Raw genomic sequence first — 12,751 nt, 5'->3', positions numbered from 1 at the left:
GCTGTACAGCAAAGTGAATCAGTTATACATATACATATGCATATACTACCGTGTATCGAGAAGAGTTCCCTGTGCTATACAGCAGGTCCTTATTAGTTATCTATTTTATATATGGTAATATGTATATGTCAATCCCAATCTCCCAATTTATCTCCCCCCCAATTTTGCCCCCTAGTAACTGTAAGCTTGTTTTCTACATCTGTGACTCTGTTTTGTAAATAGGCTCATTTGTAACATTTTTTTTTAGATTCCACATACAAGCGATATCATATGATATTTGTTTTTCTCTGTCTGACTGGTAAGCTCCTTGACATAGGTCTTGGTGATGATTTTTTAATCTGACACCAAAAGTAAAAGCAAGTAAAGCAAAATCAACAAGAGGGACTATATCAAACTAAAAAGCTTCTGCACAGCAAAGGAAACCATCAACAAAATAAAAAGGCAACCTACTAAAGGGGAGAAATATTTGCAAATCATATATCTGATAAGGGTTTAATATCCAAAATATATAAAGAACTTATACAACTCAACAGTAAAAAACAATCAGATTTTTAAATGGGCAGAAGATGTGAATAGACATTTTTCCAAAGAAGACATGCAGATGGCCAAAACAGACACAGGAAAAGATGTTCAACATCATTACTCATCAGGGAAATGCAAATAAAAACTAAGATGAGATATCACCTCACACCTGTTAGAATGGCTATAATCAAAAAGACAAGAAATAACAAGTGTTGGGAAGGATGTGAAGAAAAGGGAACTATTGGTGGGAATATAAATTGTTGCAGCCACTATGGAAAACAATATGGAGTTTCCTCAAAACATTAAAAATAAAACTACTATATGATCCAGCAATTCCACTTCTGGGTATATATCTGAAAGAAACGAAATCACTATCTCAAAGATATATCTGCATTCCCATGTTCATTGCAGCATTATCTATAATAACCAAGACATGGAAACAACCTAAGTGTCCATCAAAGGATGAATGGATAAAAAATATGCAGTGTATATATATATACAATGGAGTATTATTCAGCCATAAAAAAGAATGAAATCTTGCCATTTGCAACAACATGGATAGACCTAAAGGGCACAATACTAAGTGAAATAAGTCAGAGAAAGACAAATAGCATGTGACCTCTCTTATATATATATTTAAACACACACACACACCAAAAAACCCTAAGAAACCAATCTCATAGATAAAAAGAACAGATTCGTGGTTGTCAGTGGTGGGGGGGTAGGAGAAATGGATGAGTGGGGTCAAAAGGTAATAAATAAATAAATATAGAGATAACTTGGACTATCACATATATACAACAGCACTGCTTTAATTCATAGTTTGACCTTATTATAATACCTTTTTGCCTTTCAAGGACTTATTTACACATAAAATAGTATTTATGATCTATCATGTTACAAAACCTTCACTCAGTACACCAAAATATTAAGAGTGGTTACATTAAGGTGGAATTCTAAGAAATTTACATCTTTCCCCCCCAAAATTTCCACATCTGGTAATATTTCTTTTGTAATTTAACAAAAAACATCATTACTTTTTTTTTTTTGTGGTGTGCGGGCCTCTCCCTGTTGTGGCCTCTCCCGTGGCGGAGCACAGGCTCCGGACGCGCAGGCCCAGCGGCCATGGCTCATGGGCCCAGCCGCTCCGTGGCATGTGGGATCTTCACAGACCGGGGCACGAACCCGTGTCCCCTGCATCGGCAAGCGGACTCTCAACCACTGCGCCACCAGGGAAGCCCCAAAACATCATTACTTTTAAAAGAACTTCCTGTAGATTTCTTTTGCTCTAAACTGCTTTAAGAAAATAAGGACCATGAATCTCATCACTTCTTCCTATACTGAATCAGCTCCTGAAAATGTTAATTTTTGAGTAGTGAGCTTACCAGTGATTTGTTTTCTCTGTGCCTGTCACATTTTCTGTGTTCAGCAGGAATTACTTTTTTTAAGTAAATGTTTTATCGCATATAACACAGGTACAGAAAACCTCTGAAGTGCTAAGTGAACATCTCAGGGAACTTTCACAAACTGAACAATTGCGTGCAACTACCACCCAGAACATGAAACTGAATATGGCACACCTCTTGGAGTCCTCTCTGGATGTGCATTTTCAGATAAAACAGCAAAAATGTTTTTGAATTTCAAAAAAAATCTTGAAAACATTAATAACTAGAAAGGACATGCTATTTGTAATGAGTTAAATCTAAATGTTTTTCCTCACTTTACAACTTTCAAAACCTGGAAATCTTGGACAAATGGTTTAATTTTTTTTAGCGGTAGTTCTCTCATTTTTAATATGAGAATAATATTTACCTCACAAAGTTATTGTGAAGATTAAATGAGAGAAGAAATGTAAATCCCTTAGCATAGTGCCTGACAATATAATATATACTGAATATGATAGTTTTTACTGTATTACGAGTTCACAGACTAACTGAAAATCATGACTGCTGGGGGCTCAGTAATTGTTTTTTCTTTTCTCATCCCCTATTCAGAGCTTTAATTCAGCAGAGTTAAAATAATCTTTTAAAAAAAGTAACATCTGTGTTCAACCATGAAGTCTTCGGACCTCAGGGTGTTGCTGCAGGTTTTCTGATCACTTCATTCTGTAATTAATAAAGCCTGTGACACAAAAAGTAGGATTTCCTTTCCACGCACAGAGAGCAGCTGCTGAAATGTTGATTTATATATTAGTATAACCAGTTTAAAGAGAGAAATTGTGAAACACTAAAAGGTTATTTAGGTAATTGGAGTGTTTGCTATTTTTTGATTTATATGTGTGTGCTTTATGGGGTGGGGATTATGGTTCCCGAAAATGACAATTCATCTGCTTAAAAAATTTTTTTATTGAAATGAGTGGCTATTAATAAAAAAAAAACTATCCAAAATGACCAGTTACTTGGATCTCTATTTAACAGCTCAAAGAAAAGCCTTCAAACTGAACTTGATAGCTCTTTGCAAAAAAAAAGAAGAGTAGACCACTTGACTGTAGAGAGGGCTCTGCTAGGCTGAAGAGAACTTTGGGGCAGAGGAACATGCAATAGCCCACTGTATATGTCTCTTCTACCATCTGCCTGCTCCCTAATTTCTCTCACCTCTTCTTTCTGCCTAATTCATGGGGCCAGTCCCTGCTTCCACCTTTCCTGAGTCTCCAAACTTTACTCCCCAGATTTGAAGTCTGGTAAAGATAGGGCTGAGGAAACAGCCAATCACAAGTTGGGAAACAAGGAATTCTGAGTCTCCAAACTTTACTCCCTAGATTTGAAGTCTGGTAAAGACAGGGCTGGGGAAACAGCCAATCACAAGTTGGGAAACAAGGAATTCTATTATCTGAAATTTTTCTTGGAGTCCAGAAGTTAAATCTACATCACAGTCTTCTGATAGGGTGGGGAAATAGCTTCTATTGTTTACTATAATTATTATTACTATTATTTTTTTGGTTGAAAGTAGTTACCTAATTTCAATTTCAAAATTAAATTTCATTTTATTTTAATAAATTAACTAAACAAAATTTAATTTTGAAATTAACATTGGTTTTAAATTTGCAGTGACTGATATTTAGAGAAATAAATACTTAAAATCTAAACTCAGGATTGCTTTAAGAAATCTAAATATCTAACACAGGGAGGCAATAAAATGATAATATAGCTCTGAAGCTGTAGTAAGACTTCTCTTGGAATATTGATGGTGATCAACTGAAGATTCTATTTCTATAAGCAAAGATAAACTATTCTTAAAAACACATTCCTATCCTTTCTCCCCATCAACTCCATCCGTTGCTTCTCTATCCTTCTCTTTTTAAATTTTCCAGCCAATGAAAGTTCTACTCAACAGATTTTTCTTTCTTTTTTTAAAAAAATAACTATGGTGCCCCTATTTCTAAGGCAGGAATTGAATTTCAGACAACTAATGTAATCTTCATTACATAAAAATAACCGTGGGGGGGTGGGGAGAGAAGGACATTTTTATAAGCTGGCTATTCCTGCCAACTATGCAACAGGGACCACTCGTTTCCCAGGTGGAGACTTTTCTCAGCAGAAACACCCTATCTTCATTTAGGCTTGAATTGCTCAGGACAGCACCTCCCACCCCAAACTCCCATCTGATAGTCCAGTCCTTTAACATACATTAAGTCAGTTCTCAAAAGAATTTAAATGTGATATGTTATTTTCTTATAAACATGATGTAGGGGACAAATCTGGGCATTGTGCTAGAAAAATAAGAAAAATGAATGAGGTTAAAGAGGTTCAGTACATTTGTGTTTTAATTTTTGAAGACCATGTGTCCTTAAGTTTTTTTAAAAAAGATTTAACTTATTTTGTGTGTGATGCATCTCTCCCTCTACTCTGCAGGCCTTCAATATGCTACTGTTGTTCAATATGTGTTAATTTTAGCACTTCCAATTGTCCTCTGTGATGGAAAATCCTACCATTATCTATGTTATCTCCTGGCCCAGATTTCCCCCCAGCTGCAGGACATGAAGTAACAAGAGGAGTGGTTTGAACCAGCTCATATACACTTTCACACGAACTCAAAATGTATAACATTACAACCCATGAGCTGATTGTATTCAAGTTTAAAGAGCCAATACATACATTTTCATTACAGGAGAAAAGATAATTTAAATAATACAGTGTTTAGTATATGGCAATAATCAAATTAATGCTGCAACATTTTTTATGAGAATGTAACCAGATTAAAACAGCGTATAAACTAGCTAGAAGAAGGTGAAATGGAGCTTTTTAGCAAAATTCAAACACCTAATGAAAAAATATTATAGTGCATTTGACATGCTGAAAGAAGTCCAATACAGCTGACACAAAGGAAGTAATAATTGCTATTTTTTACAGCTGGTACTTATTAAGCATTTACTCAATAAAAATAATGCATTAACTTGACCGTTACAATGTCCCTATGTGGAAGTACCAAGGTTATCTTCATTTGACATGTAGGTATACTGCATATGGTTATAGGATCAGATGAAATAAAATGAGATGAAGTAGGCAGAGGCCAGATTATGCAGGGGCTTGAGGGTACTTTACAGAATTGGTCTTTATGGTAAGGCAACCAACTGAAGAGTTTTCAGCAAGGTATCAGATTTGAATATATAAAGATGATTTTAGGGCTCCCCTGGTGGCGCAGTGGTTGAGAGTCCACCTGCCGATGCAGGGGACACGGGTTCGTGCCCCGGTCCGGGAAGATCCCACATGCCGCAGAGCGGCTGGGCCCGTGAGCCATGGCCGCTGAGCCTGCGCGTCCGGAGCCTGTGCTCCGCAACAAGAGAGGCCACGATAGTGAGAGGCCCGCGCACCGCGATGAAGAGTGGCCCCCACTTGCCACAACTAGAGAAAGCCCTCGCACAGAAACAAAAGACACAACACAGCAAAAATAAATAAAAATTAATTAATAAACTCCTACCCCAAACATCTTTAAAAAAAAAGAAATAAGTTGAGCAGTGAAACAAATAAATATAATTCTTCAAACAGATATTCCTTTTATAGATATGATTACAGAAAACTAGAAGTTGTCAATGGCTCAGAAGAGTCTAGAGAAAGTATAAAAATGTACTGGTGACAGGAAAGGGAGAAAGAGAGAGAGAGAGGGAGAGAAGGCAAAAAAGAGAGAGAGAGAGAGAGAGAGAGAGAATCATTGCTACTGCATGATGTAGACTATCCTAAAGTAGGAAATGATGGGAAAAGCCTGGGTTCGAAGAACAGCAGAAAATAGCCAAGGCAGAAACAAACATACTTTATAAATAGATGAGTAAAAGCGGTTATGTGTGCAAGAAACAAGGAGATTGGAAAACAGTCTGGCAGTTCCTTAAAAAGTTGAACACAGAGTTCCCATTGAGCCAGCAATTCCACTCCTAGGTATACACTCAAGCTAAATGAAAATACAGGGTAACGCAAACACTTGTACACAACTGTTTACAGCAGCATTATTTGTAATAGGCAAAAAGCGAAAACAACCCAGATGCCCATCAACTAATGGATAAACAAAATATAATATAAATAGAACGGAATAGTATTCAGCCATTAAAAGGGATGCAGTACTGATGTATGCTACCACATGGATAAACCTTAAAAATGTTAAGAAGCCAGTCACAAAGGACCACATAGTGTATGATTTCATTTATATGAAATGTTCATAATAAGAGAATTGATAGAGACAGAAAGCAGATCAGCAATAGTGTAAGGCTGGGGGGAAGCAGAGAGCTTGTGGGGCGACAGCTAAAGAGTACCAGATTTCTTTTTGGGGTAACGAAAATGGTCACAACTGACTGTGGTGATGGTTATAGTACATTGTGAACATACTAAAAACGACTGAATTATACATTTAAAATGGGCAAATTGTATGGTATGTGAATTGTATCTTGATAAGTGTTACCAAAGAAAGTCTAAAAACAAGGAGAATAACTTTGGAAAAGCAGGTGTAAAATACAAAAAAACCCTGCAGAAATAGAAGAAAATAGGTGAGAACGCACCTATCTGAGATCTAAAGACTAAATGAGGAAGGCAAGGCTGTATTAGATGCCAATCAGTGAGGGTATGAGAGAGAATAAGTAGGAGGTAGCAGATGATGAATAGGTATTCCTTTGGAATGTTCAGAAAGGTTCAGTCTATATTACACTGTGTGGTAAAACTTGGTGTTTAAAGTGTGCTAAACACTGTGGCAAACATTCATGTCATCAATTATTTATTTGACGTGGTAAAATTCCCATTGCATGAGAGACTGGCATTACTATAATATTCATTTTTGTATGCCCTGCAGCACTTAGCTTGATGCCTTATACATGGTAGGAACTCAATAAATGTTTGATGAATGAAACTAACCATCAGAGCCAGACTCAAGGCTCTGTAATTACAAAGCATAAGTGAGGCCAAATTTTAGCCATTAAAAAAACCCAGAACATTATTCCACATTTGAAACATTTTAATGAATGTTTAAATGAGTTTTAATTTAGTTAACTAAAATATACACAAGTATAATTTAGTAATCTAATATGAAAGTAAAAAGATCTGTCTGAAAGGTAAGGAGTTTCTGAGAAATGCTAAGAAAATGTTAACTTTATTCTTAATAGATACACCGCAAAACCAACACTTCACATTATTTTGGTTACTTCAAAATTTAAATTCAGCTTGCTTTTCAATTAATTTTTTTTATAACAGATGCAGAATATGACCTATTTTTCCCCTGACAATATCAATAGGCTGCTCAACTACATGATACAATTTTTTTGCATTTAATTTAAAAGACTATGGCTCAGTGTTTAAAAAATAAATTAATAAAAGAGAAACATTATTAGGAAAAAAATGAAAGCACATTCACCACATAATAAAAAAAAAATCATTCCTTCAAAATCAGAAACCAGTGTGAGCATTATTTCACTTACCCTACTTGGAAGCATACAATTCCTATATACAAATAAAGTAGAAACTATAGACTGGAATGATACAGTGGCTATCAATAATTAGGTGCTAATTGACAAAATAAACAAAAACGAGTGGAATAGCACATTAAAAGAAACTTGTTTTTAGCTTAATTGTTGGTGCAGAATGCACGGCTGGGGCCGGCTGCCTGGCGGCTGCTTTAGCTTTGCTGGCTTGGCTTGCTCGAACAGCAGTTTCCAAACGTACTTTCAGCTCAGGAGCCGCTCCCATTACTGTCTTGAAAGCATGTGGATACAGAGGTCCAATATGCATTAAATTCTGGAGTGCAAACTCATGAAGATCTTTGGAAGCTGTGCTTGCTGAGGCAAAAGAATTTTCATCCAGCAGGTAAGAGATCAAAGTGGGAACTAAAAGAGCAAGTAACTGGACTCCTGCAAATAACAAAGATAAAGTCTGAAGATGATCACAAGTCTGAAAATTACAATAAACCTTTATTTAAAAACTAGGCAATTACTATGGTAGTCTGAATTGTAATAAAATCGAAGTAAACGTGCACAATCTAATTTTAGACCTCAATAACTATTCATAATTAATACTGAATACTTACTAACTGTCCAAGCCATGTTAAGGGAGGAAATCAGGTTTGATTTCCTGTTAAGATTATATATTTTGCATTTATATTAATTTGTTTTATTAAAAAAATACTGGCTAAAAGGTTAAAAAGGAATGAACACTTTATAATTGTCATCTGGTAAAATGTATTTTGAGAATAAAATTATGAAAATTTTAAGGGTATTCCAGAATAGGGAGGTTGGAGAATAGAGGGAATAGGGAACAGAAACCTGAAGCATTCATTAGGAGGATACCATCAAAGGAATGAGTGAATGTATACGTTAATGGGATGGCAACCATCTCCCTTTGGTTTTTTTTTTTTTTTTTTTTTTTTTTTCCAGTACGTGGGCCCTTCACTGCCATGGCCTCTCCCGTCGCGGAGCACAGGCTCTGGATGCGCAGGCTCAGCGGCCATGGCTCCCGGGCCCAGCCGCTCCGCGGCACGTGGGATCCTCCTGGACCAGGGCACGAACCCGTGTCCCCTGCATCGGCAGGCGGACTCCCAACCACTGCGCCACCAGGGAAGCCCTCCCTTCGGTTTTGGATGGCACTTAGACTCAGATTTAGTTTTAATTTTTAAAAAATGACAATTGCTTATTCTACCACTTAGAAGTCTTGCTATAGTACAAAACATCTGTTATCTGAGTGAAGCAGTCCCTTAAAAAATGAAGAAATCATGATGGTGCTTATTGTTGATGTAATTCACTAATAATAAATACTAGAAATTGGTTGGAGAATTGAAGCTACACTGCTTTGGTTATTTCATCCCTTAAATTAATTGACTCTTAAATGGAAAATTAAAGGGTTATTCATTTAATGAACCTTGTTGAAGTCTAATTAACTATCAAACTATATTTAACTTCATGAATAATACATAAATATATTCTGCTGTTAAAAGAATTCAAACAACAGAGAATTATTTGAAAAAGTGTAAGACTCTCTTCCCTACCTAAATTAGGGCACTTGTTCAGGAACTGCTCCCAAGAGTCAACTCAACTCAAACATATTTAAATACTGACTATGCAAAAGTCAATAAGCTCAGTGTTAAGATTACAAAATGAATAAGATTTAGTCCCCATGTTTATGGAGTTTACAGTGAGCAAAATAAAAAGTAAGATAAAATTATGTTGAGTTACCAAACACAGGCCATGATGTCAGTCATAACATTTCTATCCAAATAATCTATTAATATCTAGTTTCAACTAAACTTATCAACTCCTCCCTAACAGCTCTTCTTCCTGACCTTTCCAGTTTTAACGTTGCTTCCATGCTTCTTCCAGGTAACACAGTAATATTTGGCTCTTCTCTTTCTCTTGTCCCCATAACCAGTTACTTGTCAAGTCAGAGCAACTTTTTTTTTTTTTCATAATCGCTTCTGTATTCTTCTCTTCCACTGTAATAGTTCTGGATTATTATTTTATAGGTAAGCTATCAGCAATAGCTTTTAAAAGATCTCTATTACCTTTCCAATTTTGTGTGAAATTCTTTCAAGAGAAGAGAAAAAATTTTATGATAGAAAACACTGATGTAATTTTTATCTGGAGAGTAATCCAACAATATATATTAAAAGCTTTAGAATGTGCATTCCTTTTGGCCCAGTAATTTCACTTAAAAAATTTTACCTGATAGAAATAATTTTAAAATGTGTGCAAAGATACCTGTACAAGAATACCCATCTCAGACTTCCCTGGTGGCACAGTGGTTAAGAACCTGCCTTCCAATGCGGGGGACATGGGTTCGATCCCTGGTCCAGGAAGATCCCACATGCCGCTGAGCAACTAAGCCCGTGAGCCACAACTACTGAGCCTGCGGTGCCACAACTACTGAAGCCCGCGTGCCTAGAGCTCGCGCTCTGCAACAACAGAAGCCACCACAAGAAGCCTGCACACCGCGATGAAGAGCAGCCCCTGCTAGCCGCAACTAGAGAAAGCCCGTGCTCAACAACGAAGACCCAACACAGCCAAAAATAAATAAAATAAAATAAATTTATATTAAAAAAAGAATACTTATCTCAGTTATTTATGATCTTGAAAAACTGGAAACAGCTTAACATTCAATCATAAGGTACTAGTTTAAAAAGTACAATCTTGGGCTTCCCTGGTGGCACAGTGGTTGAGAGTCCACCTGCCGATGCAGGGGACACAGGTTCGTGCCCCGGTCCGGGAAGATCCCACATGCCGCGGAGCGGCTGGGCCCGTGAGCCATGGCCGCTGAGCCTGCGCGCCCGGAGCCTGCGCTCCGCAATGGGAGAGACCACAGCAGTGAGAGGCCCGTGTACCGCCAAAAAAAATAAATAAAATAAAAAGTACAGTCTTTCTGTAATAATTAAGTCAAATTTTAAAGATAAATTTTGGATTGTGATGAAATTAAGATTTAGCAGGGAATAAAGAGGAGTAAGTGTTAAGTTGCATACGTCTCTGGTTAAATGGATGTATGTGGTAGTTCTTCATTAAACTAAGTAACAGTAATTTAAAAATTTCAAATTTTGAGGTATTTTAATAATGATGTTTGGCATCATTAATGCTAATCTGGTCCTATTTGTCCTATTTGTTAAAAAGCTTTTATACCTCTATTATGAACACCAAAATGTATTATTTTAAAAAATCTATTAGGCAGCCATATTTTCCCTGGTTCTTAAAGAGTACATTCCTAGAAAATAAAACAATCTGTGGGTTCAAATGCCATCAGTAATTTATCCTCTTGCTCTTAAAAAATAAACATAAATCAACTCAATTTTGTTAGTATCACGAGCAAGAACATTAATCTTTCAGATAGTAACCACCCTTAGTAAACTTACTGTTGCAATGGCCTGTGTCAAATAGCAAAGAAGATTTAGATATAATACAAATATTCATTTTAGACTAGTGGCTTTTTAGAGAAAAATACTTACTGTTATGTTCTTCCCCAAGAGCAACCAATGTTTCAAGAACTTTGATTCCTTCTTGAACAGCTAAAAGTTCTGTATTACTGGCTGGTCTGTTTCTTTCAACAGCTTTTAGCTTTTCAACCACTATTGGAGCTAATGAATGGATGTAGGGGGTTGAAAGGGCACGATTGGAATGCTGAAAGACTGAGAGGAGAAGCTGGTAACATTTGGCTTGAACCTACACAAGAAAATCATTTTATTAATTTACATGTGTGACAGTTCCTATCTGCTCTACAATCACACTGCATCTTAATATATACTGAAAACAAGCAATACTGCAGGATGAAAATAGAAATGTGGGAAGAATTAATGCCATTTCTACTTACAGAAACAGAGTAATAAAACTTCCAACATGCTAACTAAATAAAACGGAAAAGAAATTAATCCAATAAACATTCCTTATACGTTAACTCCCAAATTACCACTGCTAATATAACTTGTGTATTTCTATAGTGCATAAGAAATTAGAGACTGGGAATACTAATTTGTGTTTTTAATTCTTTCTTTAATTTACAAATCTCCCTCCCACTTTAACCTAATATATTTAGTATGGAAGGCTAATATTTGACTGATGCCTAACAAAGCTATAAAAATATATTACTTAGACACCTCAACTCCATTTGGATTCCCTGGAAATGACTGCTTAAACCAATTTAAGTGTTCCAGGCCTAGAAAATAAGGTCTCAGTGGCTCTACTTTAGATTAGAAAGACTTCATGTTAATAAGAAACAAACAAACAAACAAAAAAAGGAAGGTCCATCAACACACCAATGTACGTGAAAAATACTGAGGGGAAACTGTTTCAGTGCTTTGGTGGAAGAAAAGCTACCAAACATTGCTGGACATAAAAAATGCCTGGGGAATATTTTAAAATACAGATCTGTGGACCACACTTCTAGAGACTCTGGTTTAGGTAGACAGTGGTAGATGTAACTAAATTGCTTTTTTTCCTGATGTGCAGCAGGTTTGAGAATCAGTAGTTTAGACACTAACACTGTAAAAAAAAAAAAACTTATTTTCTAGAAAACAGAGTTTCCAATAGGCCCATTAAAACATGTTATAATATATGTTTATCCTTTAATGGTGTCATTAAGTAAACAGTGAAAAACAGAAGCACGTAAAGTCTCTACCAATATAGGCCACGGTTGAGCAAATATTTTAGATACTGGGCAATTTCTGTAGATATAAATAAACATATACATGTCTCTCCTAATGCTTAAACCAGTGATCTTTTCCAGTTTTCTGTTGAAAAGTCGTATAGCAAATACTTAAGTTTTCATTTGATGTATCACAAATTTTAATGAATCAATCTGAAACTTTCTTGATAAAGTGGAAGGTTTAACACTATGTTTCAAGTGTAACTTACCCATGGGTCACATGAATTTAATGCGTTTTTAAATCTGTTCATGCAGCCATTCTGCAGTGACTGGACTCCTATTATTTCACTGCCAGCAGACCACAGGAAGAGTGCAATTGCTGTTAGCATGCTTACTTCATCAGGCATAGGCATAGAATCTTCTGAAATATATGAATAATGAAATGTTGACACATAAAAAATGAAAGCAATATGCTGTTTCTAAAATGTTTTGAAATTCTGAAAAAGAATAAACATATGTATATGTATCACTAAATCACTTTGCTGTACACCTGAAACTAACACAACATTGTAAATCAACTAAACTCCAATATAAAACAAAATTTTTTTTAAATCTAGGGCTTCCCTGGTGGCGCAGTGGTTGAGAGTCCACCTGCCAATGCAGGGGACACGCGTTTGTGTCCCAGTCTGGGAAGATCCCACAGG

General features: G+C 36.1%; 1 protein-coding gene across 1 annotated transcript in view; it reads right to left on the bottom strand.

Annotated features, from left to right (window-relative positions):
• Nucleotides 1-7,538: 7,538 nt before the first annotated feature.
• The window catches only part of HEATR5B (HEAT repeat containing 5B), an 85,222-nt gene continuing 80,009 nt past the window's right edge, over nt 7,539-12,751 (bottom strand). Inside the window, exons 33-35 of the mRNA XM_065890902.1 lie at nt 12,317-12,468; nt 10,915-11,128; nt 7,539-7,843 (exon numbers count right to left, since the gene is read on the bottom strand). Coding sequence (XP_065746974.1) covers nt 7,539-7,843; nt 10,915-11,128; nt 12,317-12,468 — 671 coding nt within the window. The remainder of the gene's footprint in view (nt 7,844-10,914; nt 11,129-12,316; nt 12,469-12,751) is intronic.

The sequence above is a fragment of the Phocoena phocoena genome, chromosome 14, assembly GCF_963924675.1.
Source record: "Phocoena phocoena chromosome 14, mPhoPho1.1, whole genome shotgun sequence".
NCBI classification, from domain to species: Eukaryota; Metazoa; Chordata; class Mammalia; order Artiodactyla; family Phocoenidae; genus Phocoena; species Phocoena phocoena.
This window is presented reverse-complemented; position numbering and strand designations above follow the sequence as displayed.